At 41.5% G+C, this 19,931-nt stretch overlaps 1 protein-coding gene across 3 annotated transcripts in view; it reads right to left on the reverse strand.

Annotated features, from left to right (window-relative positions):
- Positions 1-3,197: 3,197 nt before the first annotated feature.
- Positions 3,198-19,931, reverse strand: part of hmcn2 (hemicentin 2) — a 58,937-nt gene continuing 42,203 nt past the window's right edge. For all 3 annotated transcript variants that reach the window (XM_054774388.1, XM_054774386.1, XM_054774387.1), the window contains 29 exons: positions 19,746-19,890; positions 19,095-19,222; positions 18,848-19,004; positions 18,631-18,752; positions 18,388-18,552; positions 17,248-17,355; positions 16,988-17,122; positions 16,774-16,908; positions 16,418-16,687; positions 16,084-16,274; positions 15,775-15,988; positions 15,495-15,629; positions 15,223-15,413; positions 14,465-14,546; positions 13,054-13,224; positions 11,849-12,001; positions 11,504-11,641; positions 11,159-11,280; positions 10,833-11,073; positions 10,703-10,762; positions 10,477-10,596; positions 10,235-10,369; positions 9,958-10,077; positions 7,473-7,598; positions 5,444-5,572; positions 5,064-5,357; positions 4,748-4,867; positions 4,547-4,673; positions 3,198-4,464 (listed from right to left, as the gene is read on the reverse strand). In XM_054774388.1, the coding sequence (XP_054630363.1) occupies positions 4,086-4,464; positions 4,547-4,673; positions 4,748-4,867; positions 5,064-5,357; positions 5,444-5,572; positions 7,473-7,598; positions 9,958-10,077; positions 10,235-10,369; positions 10,477-10,596; positions 10,703-10,762; positions 10,833-11,073; positions 11,159-11,280; positions 11,504-11,641; positions 11,849-12,001; positions 13,054-13,224; positions 14,465-14,546; positions 15,223-15,413; positions 15,495-15,629; positions 15,775-15,988; positions 16,084-16,274; positions 16,418-16,687; positions 16,774-16,908; positions 16,988-17,122; positions 17,248-17,355; positions 18,388-18,552; positions 18,631-18,752; positions 18,848-19,004; positions 19,095-19,222; positions 19,746-19,890 (4,613 nt within the window). In that variant the 3' untranslated portion in view covers positions 3,198-4,085. The remainder of the gene's footprint in view (positions 4,465-4,546; positions 4,674-4,747; positions 4,868-5,063; positions 5,358-5,443; positions 5,573-7,472; positions 7,599-9,957; positions 10,078-10,234; positions 10,370-10,476; positions 10,597-10,702; positions 10,763-10,832; positions 11,074-11,158; positions 11,281-11,503; positions 11,642-11,848; positions 12,002-13,053; positions 13,225-14,464; positions 14,547-15,222; positions 15,414-15,494; positions 15,630-15,774; positions 15,989-16,083; positions 16,275-16,417; positions 16,688-16,773; positions 16,909-16,987; positions 17,123-17,247; positions 17,356-18,387; positions 18,553-18,630; positions 18,753-18,847; positions 19,005-19,094; positions 19,223-19,745; positions 19,891-19,931) is intronic.

Below are 19,931 nucleotides of genomic sequence, written 5' to 3' on the forward strand. Positions count from 1 at the left end.
TAACAGAGTTTATTATCCTAGGACTAAATATAAGCTTTCATCAATCAATTGAAGAGGTTTATCATTTTAAAATTACAGTGTAACCATTTTATTGCAGCTGACCTCCATTTTCAAGGGCTCAAATGTATTTGGGCAAAGTGACATAATTGTAAATGCAAAATTTGGAGCTATAGACATCACCAAATTCTGAGTTTGCTCCCAGGAGATGCTTTACCAGGCCTTCACTTGGTGCTTGTCTGTGGGTCTTGGGTCTTTTAGCTGTAAAAATGTTACACAATTTGCTGTACTGTATGTGCTTGGGTCCATTTTTTTCGGAAGTGTTTTAAATATGTGGAGGTTGCTCTGCATTACTGCACGCTCAAAATGTTATTGAAAAGACCAAAAACCAGAATTGAATTTGACAGGTTTTTACTCAGTAAGACACACAGAATGTACTGGATAGAGTAAAGGATGTGGGATTTACAAAATAAAATATGAACTATAAAACATGGATTGTCAAGAGTATGTGAACGTTCCTCTCTGTTTGCTTCCCAGACGACGTCCTCAACAACAACTCTGCTTTCGATCAAAGACTCGTCTTCCTGGAGCTGCTGTGACGTAGTCCCTATGATTACTGTAATAACACATACTGTGGCAGAGCTGGAAATGTTTCATTGGGCCAAGGTGAGACATTACTCACATACGGGTGGCAATAAGTTGATACCTGAATTGTCTAGGTGGCCAGAGAGTGACCAGGGGTGGCCACCACTGGCCGTAGCTCCGCCACTGCTTTTGGACCATCTATTTGAGCAATGAATAGCTGAGCATTGTGACGAGGACGTGTTTTCAATCCATAGTTTCTGGATTCTGCGCCCCATCATGGTGGCCAAACCCACGCAGGGCATAATACGGAGGTGGATGCCGATCAGCACTCCTGTTTTAACTCTAGACTTCACATGCCCACTCATGCTGCTACCAAGAGCTTCCAGTAGTAACAGATTTATGTTCTGAATCACGCTTCAAAATTGAAGTCAAAGTCAACATAGTGAGAAAACTTGACCGGGACCGACCAAAGTAATCATGGAAAACTTACCTACCGCTTGCAGTTCATGGAAGAGGCGGTTTTATTGACAGCTCCTCCACACGGAAAGTTGTGTGCTGCAGTGAAATGCGTCCAAGCGGAAACGGCGGTTAGGCTGAACTAATGTTCTACACTACAGAGCCAAATTGTCAAAATCGTCCCCCAGTGTCGCCACTGCCCTTATATATGACAAGAGTTTCTCACTTCAGAAATCATTGGAATAATTTTCGTGGTTCATGATTTATGGTAATACATTGCAAACCCTATTGCCAGTTAGATCTTGGATGTTAAAGGTTTAAAAAAAAGATTTGAAAACATCCGGCAAGTCAGATTAAAAAGCCAAATGGGCCTGACCGCAGCCAGCAGTTTGTCTGCTATACAGTAATCCCTCGTTTATCGTGGTTAATTGGTTCCAGACCCGACCGTGAATTTCCACAAAGTAGGACTGATTGAAATATTTTGGTAGTTAGAACATAGACAACCGGTTTACTATCTACTAAATAGGTTTTTTAACAGTATGAGAGCCCTCTTGACATCAAATAACACCCATACCTTTACATTTCTATCACCCAATGTAGTAAATGTAATCAGAGAAAACAAGCCATTTAACACATAAATAATACTCATGCTTGTGTGTTGCAATAAATGTGTTCCTGGCATGTGAACGTCTGGGGTGTAAAGTTGAGTTTTAGATGGATTACGGCCGCAACAGCAGCCACTGTTATTAGTATAATTATTATGTTATTATTATTGTGCCTGTCTGCAATTGGCTGGCGACCAGTCCAGGGTGTAAGTGTTAGCTGGGATAAGCTCCAACATACCCCCGCGACCCTAATGAGGACAAGCGGCATAGAAAATGAATGAATGAATATTGTGCGAGATATTGTGAGATAATTCAAACCTGCTATAAAAGCCTCTTGTTCTGGCAGTCAAGTCTGCCGCTTGCATGTTTCACCTACTGACGCCTAGTGACCAGTATAGAATACGGCACATCACGATTTCAATGCGTCTTCTTAATGCCTTATATTTGCATTTTCGTTCAGGCATTCTTTTCATTTTCATGCTGGAAAACGCTTAATTTAAAATGCATACAATTTGCTTAAATATGCATACCTTTTTTTTTTACTAACAGGCCGTATTCAACCACGAAACAGCATGATTTATTCATGAATGTATTCTTGAAAAACCGTGATAAGAGTGAAGCCACGAAATTTGAATCGCGATCTGGCGAGGGATGACTGTAGAGGGTTTACAACAAGGTGAAACTTTGAGGTAATCTTTAAGAACAGGAAAACCAGATTTGACTTTGGCAAAAGATTATAAAAAAACAACCTTCTACCAGAATGGTGGTACATGTATAGGGCCACACTTTTAGCTCAAATTCAGCCACATGCTATAAACCTGACAGGATGTCACTTCACGGTACAGGCAAGTCCCTAAACAACCCAAGACATTTTGAAGTGACAAATATGGAAAATTCTTCAATAGCCAAGTCAGTTACCCGATATCAAGCCAATACAGCAAAAATGGCTGAAGCCCTGATGGCAAGTGTTATTTTTTTACACGTCAATCACATATTCATTGTTTAACTGTATAACAGCAACAACTGTATCTGATAAGCATGGTCATTTCCCAATATGTACCATATGACCTAAATTGTTCACCTTCTCGCATGTGTACAAAAGGCTCTTGGAGACCAGCACACTTGAATATAATGTTTTCCTTATTACTTTCCCAGATATCAATCGTTGACCTGACAGTGCTGCTGTGGAACTTAAATGACGTCATCCCTGCCTCCCCTCTTTCCTCAGTAGCCAGCCGAAGCTTAGAGCACCTCTGTGCTTTTGTTGCATTCAGGCTACAGTCTATTCTCAGCTCCCTAATACAAAGCTGCTTCTCATCTGGATGTCTAGCACCTCATCTTTAACCAACACTTTATTTACCAAAGGAGGAACAGATGTCTGAATGAGTGTGGGTTTGTTGATCAAATGGTTGCTGGTTAATGGGTCACTTGGATGTAGGGTTGATGAGAAATATTTGTTGCTGCCACACAAAACCAAACAAATTTATGTTATTGGTCATCTGCTTGCTGATGTGAGCACTTGCTGTTAATAACAAACAGTTTAAAAAGCGTTGCCTTATTTTATTTCTTATTAAAATACTCGACATACAATTTACAGTAAAATATTTGTTTGACATCTTTGAGTAGGGTCAACACTTCTTTCACAAGCTAAATGGGTAGCAAATGAAACTCTAAAGCTTGTTTTGTACATCAGCACCACAAGATCACACATCAGTATTGTGTATCATGTCATGAATGCATTTTAGCTGCACTACGCAACCAGTAAGTGCAGTTCAACGCCTGTAAAAATTGCGTTCTTTGTAGCACCAGTTGAATCGTGGCCTCGATGAAGTCCACTCAGGTTTGTGATACATTCAGAAAGGCACTTTTAAACATATTTACATTCTAACAAAATGCTAAGAGTACAAAAAAGCAATATCACTGTCAACATACTGTAAAAACACGTGGCTCGAGTCGTTTAAATAAATACTATAAATGGGAGAAATAGGCAAATGTTAAGAGTAAACATTGTCTAATGTCACTACTAATGAAGGGGTTAAAACACGCTCTTGTTAGGCCTACTTGGGCATATATTCCCCCTCATTAAACATCCTCCAATGGAAACTAACACATTTAAACACTAAAAGAGCCAAGCCTGTGGTGGTAAATATCAGTGCTTAAATGACAGATGCCTTGCACGCTCCATTTTTACGGAGAATATATTTGGACATATTCACTTTTCTGTGGTCGAGCATATGGACAAAACAAATATTTAGTTCTTTCACTATGTTTTAGTCATAAGTTCTTTAGTCTTTACATTATGTGCCAGTAGCAGATCTGTCTTCACTGACTGACCGACCATGTTCTCTTTTAAAAACTTTTTTTTATAGTTCTCTTTGCAGAGCATCTTTGTCGGTTTAAAATGATCTTGAGGCCTCTATGGAGCAATGTCACTAGGGATGCTCAGTAGGGAAACGGCGATATGGATATATAGATGATGAAAATGCTCCGATAGGTCACACGGCCCTGCTGCGAAATGGTGGTGGCCTGCACATTGAGCCGCACTAGTCCTGGTCTGTCAAGGAGCTGCTGCGTGAAGATAATTCCCCTTCCTGCCTCGTCCCTGATGCCAAACATGCGGCCCATCAGACCTGTCTCGGATTCTTGCTCTAGTATGATAAAAGATGTGCGTTCTTGCAGGACGCCTGACTCAGAGAACGCTGACAGGCGCACTACGTTGTGATTGGCTGGTATGCCAGAGGGAAGTGTGAGGAGCTTGTACTGCAGGAGCAGAGATGATCCTCCTGTGGCACAGTCCAGAGAGCACGGCTTGTAGCAAGTCCTTTTAACATACGAGGAACCATTTTTAGTGCTTTCACAATAAAATCTTAATAATTGATCTCAATTCTCATTTCTGGCTTTACCCAGGGCTTCTCCCACGCTGGTACGATACAGGGCAGGGAGTGTCCAGGCACTGGTATCCTCCTCTCGTGTTGAAACACATCTGATTGTGACCACACTGAATGCCTTGTTGTAAACACTCGTCAATGTCTAAGTGAGGAAGGGGACTTGAATTGTAGTAATCGAAGTAAATACATCATTATTGCAAATTGATTTTCTGGTACCTTTACAGTTCCTGCCGTTGGGTAGCAGCTGGTAGCCTGGAGGACACAGGCACTGGAAACTGCCAATAGTGTTTCGGCACTCATGTTGGCACGGGTTCCTGAGCAGACACTCATCCACATCTACACACGCACAATATGACAAGATGTCTGTGAGTGTGTAGTATAGAATATAGTGTTGTAACCTGTGATATGTGATAAACTTTCTTGAGGAGGATAGCAATTCCTCAGTGAAAAATGATGAAGATTGGGAGTGGTCAGTTCCCAAGCACACACAGTCAAAGATATATTGTTCTAAAAGCTTTTTATGCACGCTCACCGACACATGTGCCGTCTCTGCTTGTGTATCCCACAGGGCAGCTCTGCCGGGTAATGCGAGAAACTCCATGAGGACGGGACAGAATCGGTCTGCCAATGGATGACACGAGCTGTGGCCGAAGTCTTGCCCTAATTCTCGTTCCATTAGTGAAGGTCTGTCCTCTCTCCAGGCCAGCACAAGAGCGTCCATCCCCAAGAAGCACTGTTCCAGGCGGACACATGCACCTGAAGCTACCAGGCACATTGCGGCACTGATAGACGCAAGGACTTGGTGTCTGCAGGCATTCATCAACGTCTAAAAGGTATGCAACAGAATAATTACTTGTAAGGTATGGCACTCATTTGAGTTTGTTATTGCAAAGAGACAAAGCAATGTCCTACCCAGACATGGGAGCCCAACTCCCTGGGATCGGTAACCTCTGGGACATATACAACCATAACTGCCGACTGTGTTCTGACAGATCTGAGAGTAGCGACACATGTGACTTCCATCCTGACACTCGTCAATATCTGAAAACACAAAACAAAACAACAAAATAAAGTATTAAAATGCACACAAAGCAGTTTTTGCATTCCCAGCGTCGAGTTAGGTTAGTAACAAAGACATGATGACCCCTGCCACATTTTAGCAACCCTAAAAAGTACCCTGAAAAAGTATACATTACAACCCATTGCTTGGTCAACAGAAGTAAGTCAAACTAGTAAAAACAACTGAATCAAATACACAGCAAAATCTGAAATATAAACAAGATTAAAGAACTAACCTCAAGGTCAAAAATTGTATTTAGGACTAACAAGATAGTTAGATACTTTCTATGCTTGACTAATTGACTTATCTTAAGTGATAAGTACATACATCTAGATATATTTCTTTCTGGCAACAGAAAATTTGGCTTGCCAAAACACCCTCTTTGCTTCTTAGATTATTACAAGATTACTGTATTTTGCTTATTTTAAGTAATATATCTCAGGTTTTGAAAACATACTAGTACAGTTGAACCTCGGTTAGCGTATTTTCGGTTAACGTAGAAAATTTACGCCTCGGTTTCCATGCACTCTCCAGTTAGTGTACAATATGTTATTAATACGTTGCGTGAGCCCAACTTTGTTCTTAATGTATTTTTTTAATCACAAAACATCCTTCCTTGTTACCATCCTATTGACGAGCTAAACAAATTTGCAACCGGAAACGAAAGTTACATCATCCGTCTATGACATCATCAACGGTAGAAAATGTAAAAATGTTAACACAAAACACGTTTTTATAGTTTTACATGCAGAAAAAAATGGTAAATACATATAAATTATGAATAAAAGGAATAAATGAACATTGAAGATTACTTTTACCTGCATTGAAGATGTTCCCAAAGACATGATGTGGTAGTGAGATCAACCACCATCACCTTCCTGTTTTCAGTCATGTCGAGAATGAAGGTAATAGTAACCTTTAATGTTTCATTCCTGTCATTCATCATTTATATGTATTTAAACACATTTTGAATTGTTTTCTGCATTTAAAACTATACTTATAAAACTATTAACACGTGTTATGTGTTAACATTTTTGGCTTTCTGAAATGAAGTAACTGAATTTTCATTACTTCTTATGGGAAAAATTGATTCGGTTAATGTCCGTTTCGGTTAAAGTCGGACCTCCTGGAATGAATTAATGATGCTAACCAAGGTTCCACTGTGCACATATAGAGTGGAGTAATTGAGACATCCACAAAAATGTCAGTCTTTGACAAGGTGTCAGACATGCTGCCGTTACATTAAGGAACATCACACGGTTACATTGGCACGACATGTTTGAAAAGGAGGAAGTAGAAGCGACGAGAGCTTATTGTAACTTCAAAATATAATTTCATTAAATTTAACAAAATTTCTGACCTTGATTTCGGATATTTCATCTTGCTTAGACGGCATTCATTGTTTGGTTGCGTTAGTGTCATGTCACACTGTTTATGGACCTGATGCAACTATCATCATCTCTCAGTGCACTGTGGAAATACAGCCTTATCAGCGTGTACCTTTCCAACTGTAACGTGACGAGCAAAGATGCTCTATACCACTTGGTTTGCATGCATGACAATATCTTCTCTTTACTATTTTTGTTACAAATGATAGCGCTTTCAACAAAGCCTCTGCTGACTTTGTGCAGGTAAAGCAGAAGCCTGAGCTAACTAAGCACTGTAACAGATTTCCTGTGAAATCGGACTCTGTTACACAATGTCAAATGCAGTGCCAGCGGGATCTTCCTCATCTTCACCCACTCAAGAATTTTAAGTGTTTCCAAAATGTCTTGGGGTTTTTGACGTGAGTCTTGCATAATCTAACCTCTGTAGTGTAGAATACTGGCATGCCTGTCGGAATTCTCTAAAAATGAATGACGTGAGGAAGCAGACACTAACCCACGCAGGCTCCGCTCTCTGCTGTGGTCATGCCAGGAGGGCAGCTGTCGAAACACTGGTAACCTCCGTCTGTGTTACGACACTGCTGGTGAGCTGGACACACGTTTCTCATACACTCATTGATATCTGTGAAATAAAAATACATACATTTAAAACAGCCTTTTGTCATATAAAAAAACCCCATAAAACTACTAGACTACTAGATACTAGAGATGCTTTCTTTTAGGCTTTCTTACCGATATCCAATAGACTGATATTGCCCAGCCCTTCGTTACCAATACTGATATTGAAAGCAGCTCTTCCCTCAAACTAACGTTGTGTAATGAAGACATTATGCTTCTTTTACTGTGATGCCACTGATGCAGTTCACAAATATATACTTTTTTTTCCAAAGTAAGACAAATACTGCAATATTCAAAGTAAGTTAGCGAAAAGTGCCGTCCAGTAATCCCACGTTTATAGCAGTGAATTCGTTCCAGACCCGACTGCGATAAATGAATGTCCGCAATATAGGATTCAATGTCAATACATGGAATATTTTCGTAGTTAGAGCACAGAAAACCTGTTTATGACCTTCTAAATAAGTTTTTTAACAGGGATGAGCGAGATACTGGTTTTAGATGAGTATCCGTTAAGGATAATGCATTTTTTCCAAGTACGAGCATGAAACGAGTAAAGCTCGTAAGAAAATCCTCATTGGGTATTCACTCTTAACGCTCGGTGATTGGCCAGTCACACACAGCGACAGCCCCTCCCGAGACAGCAAGGGCCATGCCTCACTCACGTGCGCGGTGCATTTGACAAGACAGAGCTGTAACTGGATCGTGTTGCGTTAGTCACCTATGCAACATCTCATTTAGGGTAGCATGACTGCTTTTTTCCTTGAAATGTATTTTTGTCTTATTGCATGAAGTCATAATGTCAACTCTCATGGGCACACAACACAAGGGAGGCGACAAATGACTGTGATTTGCGAAAGTCATCGCCAACGCGTACAAAACCCTGCACACGGGAGGCGACGAGCGGCTGTGGCAAGCGACAGCGGTGAGCGACGCACTCACATCCAGAGCGAATGATGAGTCTCCCACGGTTTTGATTGGCTGTCAGATTTGTAGGGAATTTTGGGGCATCAACGTAGTTCAGAGGAGTAAAAGCGGTCTGTGTTAATTGAGTCCTCTTGTTAGTACTGGTTCTTGCTAGTATCGGAGATGAACTTACATAAATGTCGGTCTAAACTAATGTAAACTAATCTATATGTTTACTCTGGTGCCAACAAGTTCTCATGCTGCTGCTTTTTTTGTTTAGATATCTATATTCGTTTTTAGAAATGCCAAATAATTTGGGGAAATCTAACACGGCAAGTTTTTTTTTGTCTCTATGTCTACCTGTGAGAGAGTACTGGATGGCATCCTGTCCACTCATTTGTCGGTCAATGAAACTCCTGCTGAATGTTCCTCATCTGAAAAATTTTACATTTTTCGACAGAGTGTGCACGATGACATGCAAGAGCGCAAATTTAACATACACAAATTTTGCGTGTTGCTTGGCTGGACAGAGACTTTCAATAATCGCCATGTCACGGAGGTTCCATTGAAAATGAATGGAATACAGGCGACGTCGCCTCGCGTGTGTGGAGCCCATTATGCTGCAAGCCGCTAGCTAGCAAGCTAGCGAGCTAACCAGTTACTCTCAAATTTATTTCTTCTAAATTTAAGAAGCCCAAAACTTACCACTTCCACACGGAATAAAAGGAAAACCTTTTTTTCACTCTATCATGTCGGACATGCCACGGCTGACTTCATGCAGTATTAAGGTAATGTAATGTATGGTAATGTCTCAATGTTTTGTGTCATTACTGACGCCTAGTGCCCAGAATACTACATATCACTTGTATTTCAACATGTTTTCACTAATAATAGACCATAGTCTACCACGAAACAGAGATCATTAATTAATCAATTAATATCTGGAAAAAATGCTATATAGTGAGGGAGCGATAATTGAACTGGACTATTGTGAGGAACCACTGCATTTACTTTAAGCAACCAATAGTCAACTAAAATAACATGTTCTCCTTCTATCAGGAGACAGGTTAGTCTTCATTCACAAATAAGAATCCAATTAAATAATGCAGGCAACGATACAATTTGGAAAGCTGCAAATTTCCATGTGGCACAAAGTAAAGTGCAAAGTATGAAACTCTGGACTAATACAATCAGTGAAATGATAAACTGGGCTCATTCAGCACAGGTCGCTTGTTATTTTGCTGCAGATACGCTAGCTTTGTGTGACTTTGGGTGATTCTTCCTTGGGTGTGGTATTAAAGAAAGACGCCTTCCTCCCTCCTCGCAGTGCTGTACAATCACTTCAAATCGCATATTTACAATCTAAAGGCAAAACTTGGAAATAATTCCAGACTGCGGACATACTGAGCTAGCAAGCTTGTTGCTCTGTGGAGCAACCTATGTTGTGTTAAATGACTGACCGATGCAGTGGTGTCCTGACAGCTGGTACCCCGGGTGGCAAATGCAGCGGTAGGAGCCAAGTGTGTTGAGACACTGATGTTGACACGGGGATAGAGCAGACTCACGGCATTCGTCCACATCTTTAACATATAATTAGACATCCAGATCAAACTGCTTGGTAATTACCACAGGATCATGTCTGTTGTCACGTAGCATTTGTGGTCCTTTGAAATCTCTCACATTAAATGATAAATTACGTTTCTTTAAAATATCAAACACAAATGAATCGTGACTTGCCTTCGCAGCTGGTTCCGGTGATGCTGGGCTTAAATCCCGCTCCACACTTGGCTTGGCAGTGATATGTGCCCACTGTGTTGACACACTGCTGGTTGTAGTGGCACATGTGTGAACTCTGCACACACTCGTCAATATCTGTAGGGTTCAGTGAGTGAGCAAGGGTAGCTGTATTATACAAAACACCACAGCTAGAGTGCCCAATGCTGACAAAAGGAAACATTGACCATCTGTGTTTGTTTCACCTTGGCATGTGTTGGTTTCTGTGGAGATGGTAAATCCAGAAGGACAGACACAGGAAAACCCTCCCATGATGTTGTTACATGAATGAGAGCAGGGAGACTGAAGGGCACACTCGTCTTCATCTAATCATAACGACACATTAAATTACAATAATAAAGTGGAGCAATTACATACTGTACATTTAAAGTTAAATATTGCCAAACAAGAAACCAGGCAGAGGTTGCCTACCAGCGCAATATGAGGTTGTGTCAAGGACAAAGCCTTTAGGGCAGGTTTCACCATGACCATCTACAAAGAAAAGCACTCGGCGTGAACACCTTTTTTGCACATTTTTTCCCCCAAATTGATTTTCTCAGACCTGGTATGAGAAGGCTTGCAGTGAAGTCAAAGTCCAGTGTTAGAGTGAGCATATTGTAGACGCTGTTCATCCCAGAAACCTTCAGCAGCTGGAGGAGAGGGCCGTGACGCTCCTCTTGACCCTCGTAAATAATGCTGTGGTTGCAACGCAGCACCATGGGGTTACCTCCTCTCTGGTGGGTCTGTGATGACCAGGAGTACATCTGTCCCTGGCCTGTCTGCACGTACGACTCGTCAAATTCCTACAGGACAGTAAATCAGATCAGAGAACTGCTCAAAACCCTCGGGTTCATAAGAAATCTTAAATAAGGAGAGGGCTGAACCCACCTGGAGGCTTATATGTGCGGTTGTCAACGAAGGAGGAACGAATCCATTGATTACAATGTCAATCAGTAAAACTCCCTCAGAATCCAGTCCTCTGGCCACATGGGTCAGACGAAGGACCTCCCCTGGTTAAAGTGAGGAAAAACAAGGAGAGGGTTTGGAGAATGCTGGTCAAAGACACACCTGAATATTAATAGTAGTCAGTAGCTCCATCTTCTGGCTGTTATGTGAACACCAGGCTTAGACATCCTGAATCAGAATAATACTGAAAATCCTAAATGTGCATCTTAATACTCTGTTGGCATGGTGTTATCATTAATCTGTTGTCCATCTGTCTATAAGTTGTACCTGAGTCAAATTCCAACTGAGACTCCTGCCTGAACTGGCCCTGTGTGAAGGAGTAGCCATTTCTGGTGGCTCCACTCTGCAGCACAGTGGTCCAGTAGATGGGAGCAAAAACAGACACCAGTACACGCAGCAAGGGACCTACCACATGAGCAATAAGATACGGGTTAAATACAGCCGATTTTAAATAAACGTACTGTAGAATTGTCAGTTGCTTGTTCATTTTCAAATGCTTGTTCAATTCAAAGGCAAATATTAGTCTTAAAATGTGTCTATTCTGGTGCTATAGAAGTCAAAGATGTAATTCCTTTCATTGTGTTACTAATGTCCACGTGTGTGCCTACTAACCCACGCTTGGAGGGATGTTGTCCAGGCGGGCCTGCAGGGTGCTGCTGCCCTCTTCCTCATTATCTGTGATGTTGGCCTCCAGGAATGACACTCCAAACTCCCGCTCATTTACCATGCCTATCAGGCTGCCTCTGGTCCTGCGAGGGGCTTCACCTTTCATCGGAAAGAATATATCACAAATGCGTTCACAAAACGCGTTTAAAACACTTGCATTCATTTTTGTTGGGATAATTACACATACACTGGAAATCTCAAAATCCGAACCTCTCTTGGGAGTACAGTTTAAAAACCACCTGGAAGAATTTTTGTAGCTTTTTTGTTACATTTATTCCAAAACAACATCAACAAGCGGTGTTGGGCAAATTACTTTAAATAAGTAATTAGGTATAGTTACTATTTACTTTCCCCCAAAACAATTGAATTAGTAATGGAAATACTACTTCATAAATGTAATTAGTTACCAGGGAAAGTAATTATATGTAAAAGAATATGGAATTCACCTTGTTTAAGAGATGTTTCATGAGATTAGGGCTCGTGACTTGCAATTCTCTACCAAAACACTAGGGGAGGTGTTTTCCTGAGCATGAGCAGCCATAACTCTCTTCGACTAGCTATTTAGCTTGCTGTGTAGTAGCAGTGAACAAGGGTGACTGAAGCGACATCCAGATCAATATATATATATATTTTATATATATATATATATATATATATATATACACACTGTATATATCAGTGCATAATAACAAGCCACATAGTGCACATGCTAGTGTCACTAAAAATGTTGTAACATTTGAAATAGTAATTAATTTGATTTACCTGTTAGTCACGGTGTTATTGTTAACACAGTTAATCCCAACACTAGCCACACCTTATCAAACTAAAATGATGTCACAATGTTAAAACTGAGATGCGTGTGGCGCCTCTGTACTGTATTGTATTTGTACTTTATTTATCCCACAGCGGGGAAATTTACTGTGACACGACTTTTCGACACCCTTCTTATCCATTTTAAGGTTTAATCTTAAGGTTTAATCTTAATGATACGACTGTGGAACAAGTGACTTTAATGTGAATTTTTCATTGTTTTTGAAATATGATGTAGGTCAACCAGCATCCCAAACAGATTGTGTTTGACCTTTAAGTTTCTGTGTATTTCAAAATGGTATATCTACTATACACACAGTCTGTTAATGTGGCAGTACTACCTGGACAAAGGCCAGCTTGACATTTCCTGGAGTCGATGCTTGGCCCGCTGCATGACCGTCCACCATTAGTTGGTACTGGGTTGTTGCAAAATCGAAGGCGCTCATGGAAGCCTTGACCACAGGTGCTACTACAAGGACCCCAATCCTGCCAGTTGGAGTAGCCTCCATTGACTGAGAGAGGAACAAAATTAATGTGGCCCTTGGTAGAAATGTAATCATTATTAGTGATGTCATGACTTCAAAAAAGAGGAATGCTCAAGGAACAGAAAGAAAAATTATTGGTAACATCGAATTAAAGCAAATCACAGAGTCAGGTGAGGGTTGGTGGAAAGGAGATACAGTCAAACTTCGTTTTTTGAACGCAACAACAACATGAGTCAATAAATTTTTAATTTTCATGTTCATTTGTCAATTTCATTCATCATTTATATTTATTTTGCATTATTTTCTGAATTTAAAACTATAACAAAAATTGATTTTTTGTTAATATTGGCTCAAATTAATTGGATTTACATTATTTTGTATGTGAAAAATTGCTTCGGTTTAAGTACATTTGGCTGTTTGTTGGACCTTCTGGAATGAATAAATAAGAAAAACCAAGGTACCAGTGAGGGAAAGGCTTCTTGAGACGTCATCTGTACTTCTGTGAAGAAGGTGTTGGACGTTTCGCTCCTCATCCGAAGAGCTTCGTCAGCGAACTAATAAGTGCTGGTAGCCTAGGCCTTAAATACAGTAAGAGTGGGCGGAATTGGTGTGCCAACACCCTCCTACTATTGGTTCCTTACACTAAGCCTGGGCGGAGTAGTGGTCTAATCCTCCCTCACATTAGCACCTCCGATCAAAGGGAAGTGTAGCTCCCTGAGTTGGGTATGAACGACTCTGATACTGGCTCGTTAGCATCTGTTGTTCTGGCTCGGCCCTGGCTCCACCTCATTTGCAAGACTAAGAGCTGTGGGTTTTGGTCTCAGTAACCCGATGAACACAGGGTCCAAATTAAACCTCAAACCACCATTCCGATTCAATGATGGGTTCTGTTGTTTGACAAAAATAGCTTCCTTTACTCCTCTTTCAAACCATCTGTTTTCTTTGGCCAAAATCTTTAGGAGGAGGGTGTTGGCACACCAATTCCGCCCACTCTTACTGTACTTAAGGCCTAGGCTACCAGCACTTATTAGTTCGCTGACGAAGCTCTTCGGATGAGGAGCGAAACGTCCGACACCTTCTTCACAGAAGTACAGATGACGTATCAAGAAGCCTTTCCCTCGACGGACAACTCCTGTACGACTTAGAGCCTACACAGACGCAAGGTACCAGTGTATTTACCAAAGCAGAGAGGCCAGGCTGTGTGACAGAACCAAATGCTGCCCCTTCATTACACACTGTTTAGTTATAAACAAAGCTCCAAACTCACTCTGAACTAACAGAGTAATGGTCCGTTCCGCCGACCCAGCTTCACTCTCGGCCACGCACTGGTACTCCCCCTCATCTGCAGCCTGTGGAGACAGAAGAAGACGCAGACAGAGTAATGAACACTATTTTATCTCAGAAAAAACAAACCTTGAAGACTAAACTACGGCTATAAATGAATTAATCCATTTATTGTCTGCACTGGTCAGGATCACTAAAGTCAGAAAACTATTAACACTAAAATTTCAATTTATAGTCTTCAAGTAACCTAATATGCATGTTTTTGGACTATGGGAGTAAGACCGAATACCCACAGAAAACCCACATCAGCACAAAATTGGCCAAAACGTTTTCTTTTAAATAAATATATAACACAATATAAAGGCTGACATTTTCCGTTGGGCAGAGAGTTTACATGAGTAATAAGAGTATATTTTTGGAGTGGGCAGAAGCAAATTTGACCGTGAGAACGCCTCAGCTGCAGGCTGTGCAATCACAGCAGCAGTTAGGAACATAACAAGGTTAGAGCCTAAGCAAAGCAGGCCACAATCTGGGAACATCCAGCTCTCTGTTCACCTCCTCCCTCAGTTGCTAATGCAGTTAGCTTCTCGAACAGTATGGCCTCCAATCAGATTGTGGTGGAAGCAGGACAGTTACACAATGAAGCAGGTGACGCTTGCATTCGATACTGCTCCCGTGAGAAAGACGTTTGTTCCTCAAGAAGTTTAGGAAATAGAGGAGCAATGTAAGGGTTGTATTTACAGTGATGCTGTAAATGACCAATGATCCATTGTGAAGTGTCTGCATGCGGACAGAGCGGTGCAGGGGTTTCCCATTCCAGAGCCAGTGGAGGATGGGGTTGGGGTCTCCATGGACCGGGCAGTCGAGCACAGCAGAGCCACCCTGAATAACTGTCTGAGATGTGCGAGCTTCACCCTTCAACACTGGAGGCACTAAGAACGATAGATGAAGCTGATATCATCTTCTGTGACGATTAAATGACCCTTTGTTTCATCTAATCAGTTAAAGCTTACCTCTAACACGGACAAAAGAGAGCGCTCGGATGGAGCCCACACTGTTTTCGGCAATACACACGTACGTCCCAGCATCAGTCATAGTAACATTGTTAATTATCACAGTGCTCCTGCCTGCTTCATCTACAGTGGCACCTGGAAAACATGATAATCAAAGACAACGTCTTTCATGGTTAAGGACTTGGCTGAAATAGCGAATCACATTTTTGTTTTACTTAGTATGACTACACATTACATGTATTTGTAAGACAGTGTTTTGCTTTGTTTTTACTACAAGTACCTGAGTAGGGTATGTTGTTAACAGTCCAGGAGATGACAGGAGAAGGTGTTCCTTGAGCATGACAGGATAAAGTCAGGGCCTGTCCTTTGTTCAAGGTTACATCACCAGGTAGTTCCTTGAAGGCAGGCCTCATGTTGACGGACAAGTGAATGTCCTGTCTTGCTGAACCTGCTGCATTGGTGGCCACACATGTGAACACACCAGCATCTCCTGGCTGTGTAAGCAAAGGTGAACAGGAGTCATGCCTAGACCTCACACAGAGACTGACTTTGAAGCTCGTGACGCAGACAAAAAGGCTTTCAGGCTCACCTCAGCCCTCTCAATGATCAGCTCCCCTGACCGCAGGACAGTGAATTTGCCAGGAAGGCTGAGCAAGACCTCGCCATCTTTTTCCCATGATACTTTGGGATCTGGTGAACCCTGAGCAGCACAGGGTAACAAGGCCTGAAATCCTTGAATGACTGACATCTCTGCTTGCCCAGGAGGAATCATGGGGGGGACTGAACCACAATGACAAGATTAGTTATGTCGTCCTGTTTTAATCCTAAATCACTAAAACAAATAAGATTATTTTTTTTCTGGAACAGTTTTGCATTCACAGTCATCCACTAAATGAGTGGACTAAATGAGAGCCTTGACTCACCTTGAATAATCAGTCTCATATCGTGGCTGGTTCTGCCAGCAAGATTCTTGGCGGTACATGTATACAGGCCTGCATCGCTGTGCTGGGTAGATGTAATCACCAAGGTACCATTTGCATACATATGAATATGAGCGCTGTCAACAATGGGCCTCCTGTCTTTGTGCCAAGTAACTTCTGGTTGGGGCTGACCATCAGCTACGCACTCCATACTGGCTGGCTGGCCCAGCACCGCAGTGTACTCCACATGGGGCACACTCAGCACCGGTGGAACTGATAACACAGGATTAGATGAGTGGTAAGCACAAGTGGTAAGCATGTCTCTCTAAACGGCTACACTTTTTCCTAAGAGAGTTCACCTTGCAATACAAGTTTGGTTCTGCCCACAGCCACACCAGCTTCATTTTTCGCCAAGCACTGGTATGTTCCTGCATCGCCAAGGGTGACACGAGAAAACTTAAGGGCACCGTTTGAGAGCACTGCCAGCCTGTGACCTGTAAAATGACATACAAAACAAATATGTTGTTTGTTAAGACAAGAGCATTTATGATGTGCCGTATGTTTAGATGTTACCTGCTGCTATGGGAACACCCTCTCTTTGCCAGGTGATGGATGGTCTTGGAAAGCCATGAGTCTCACAGGGCAGGATAGTCCCGTGATGTAACACCACTTGTACTTCCTCCGTCATTGGCCTGATCTGTGGAGGTTCTATTAAATAGCAGGACACAGGTATTTTGTTCAATTCTTTTGACACATTACAATGTGTTTATTATGTTTAAACATTTGTTTATGATATTTTTACTCAAATAATGTTGTTCCAGCGCTTCACCCACCGTGCACTGTGAGAGAGATGTGTTTGTGTGCCACTCCAGCAGGGTTACGTGCTGAGCAAGTGTACCTGCCAGCATGGCTCGGTAATGCACCAGTTATCTCCAGCACCCCTGCATAGAAATAAGTGGGATTATATCCATCCATCCATCCATTCTCTATACCGCTTGTCTCACTAGGGTCGCGCGTGTGGGATAATATACTGTTGTAAAATTTATTTACTTATACAGTCATCCCTCACTACATTGCGGTTCGAACATCGCACCCTCGTTCTGTCAAGGTTTTGCATTAATTAATAAATAATCGGTGTTTCGTGGTGGAATACAGCTTATTATTATTAAGAATTATGCATATTTAAGCACATTTGTATGTCTTCTTGGTCTAAACTAAACATTTTCAAGCATAAAAATGGCTAAATGAACAAAAAATCCAAATATAATGCATTCAAAAGATATGAAGTGCAATATAGTATCTCTGACTTGTTTGGGGCCTCGGAAGTGACGTGTGTGACGTCAGCTAGCTATAGTTGACTGCTGCTGGACGACAGCAGCAGCTGCTGTGTGACTGTTCACTGCATATGTGTACCCTGCTTGTTGAAGCGATTGAAGTGCATCATGAGTCTCTCTTTAAAAACAGTGGTGCAAACAGTGGCATTGGAGTACTATTCTACACTGGTCTCTAGGTGACAGTAACGTTAGGCATTAGCCACCGCAGGAGCTGTCAATGCTAACGTGTGAGTCTATCTTATCTTATTTATGTCTAAGAAGGCTTATTTTTCTATTATATAGGGTAATACAAGTTTAAAGGTGACTATAGGGGTGTTTCATGTCTACGGGGCTCTAATAATGCTACAAACTGTATTTAGAAGGTTATAAATAGGTTTTATATTCTCTAACTATGAAAATATTCAATTTATTAATATTTAATCCTATTTTGCAGAAATTCATTTATCACAATCGAGTCTGGAACCAATTAACCGCGATAAACGAGGGACGACGGTCGACCCAATGTCACTATCTGGCCACGAAAGATAGCAGAGTAAAAATACTACATTTGCCTGAGAAATGTATTAAGTTTGAAGAATAAAGTAGTTTTGTTCTCTTCTCACTACACACTCTGACACAACTGTAGAGACCTTGTCTTACCAGTAGGAAGGACACGATAACTTCCTCCTCTGGATCCGAGTTGGGCTCCACCTTTCGTCCAGGTTACGGTAGGTTGAGGTCGTCCTTTAACATGACACGGTAACTCCACGGGAGACATTTTCACAGCTGTGGTGGCTGTGACGTCATCTTCAATGGATGGTGGGACTACAAGAACGAAGATAAAATGTAACCAATTCATTTAAAATTGCGGTGTAGTTATTGTACAACTCTCAATATCACTACCTTGCAGCTTGACCTCAAAGACCCTGCGCTCCTCCCCAACATCATTAACAGCCGTACACTCAAAGTAACCTTCATCCTCATTGGATGGTGACAAAAGTACCAGGGACCCAGAGGATAGTACCCTACAAAGAAAAAACACACAACTATGCCTTGTACTATTCTGATGATTGTAGGGTCAGTGATGCATTCCAGTGAAGCTGCAAAATCCTATGTTTACCTGTATGCACCAGGATGCTGGCTGATGTCAAGATGGGAGCCATTCCTTTTCCAAGATACTTTAGGGGGTGGTATACCTGTTGTCTCACAGCTCAGGACAGCCCTGACGCCTGTGGTTACCGTCACATTGAATGGCCCTGGGCTGATTGAAGGACCCACTAATAGGACACAGAGCAGATTCCAGCATGTTGATGACAATTTTGTCATTGATTCATGTGCTGAAAAACAGCAACTATGTGTTGTCTTACCAAAAATTCGAAGGTCCATTCCCCTGTGGTCTGAGCCTGCCTGGTTTGATGCCGTGCAGTGATAGCGGCCAGCATCGCTCAGCTGAACGCCGCGCACACGTAAGGAGCCTTCAGATAGCGTGGTGTACCTAAAACAGGCCAAATTATTTTAGAATGAATTCATTTTTCTTTTGAATTTATTGAATGTGCCACAGCACACGGTCATTGTGCGTATGGGTGAAACGACTGCTCAAATAATCGCAGTACCTCGATTACATAAAATTATCAAGGAATTTTGTCGGCAGACGAAGAAGCGGGAAGATGGAAGAGGCGAGGAATACAGTGGTACATGGATGCTGTACATTTTATGCTGTACAAAACATGCCATGTTCAGAAAAAAATATCTTAAAAGTTTTTTTTTACAAACCCCCCTCCCCAAAAAACATTTTTTACTGAACCATGAATACTGCATCATAAATGTGCAAGGATTGACTCTACATAAATATCTATTATATGATCAAGTAAATAAAAATATGGAGCATACATGATTTCCTGTAAATATAAAATTAACCAGCGCTACAAAATGTTCGAAAAGCTTGAAAATTGATCTTTAGAGATTAGATTACAGAAACGCTCACTTCCCCTCTTAACAATGTCAACACAAAAACCTACTTATTATTATCGTGGGTTATGGGGAAGCCATCTTTCCTCCAAATAATCGTAGGAGACAAGCCTTCTTCGACTTCACAGGGTAAAACTGCATCTTGGCCGATATGTGCTGTCACCACCGCACTGCTCTCCTTTATTTTTGGTGGCACTGGAGAGGCAGAAAGAAGTGATTGTGTTACATTTGTAGAA

Source organism: Dunckerocampus dactyliophorus, chromosome 4 (assembly GCF_027744805.1).
Source record: "Dunckerocampus dactyliophorus isolate RoL2022-P2 chromosome 4, RoL_Ddac_1.1, whole genome shotgun sequence".
NCBI lineage: Eukaryota > Metazoa > Chordata > Actinopteri > Syngnathiformes > Syngnathidae > Dunckerocampus > Dunckerocampus dactyliophorus.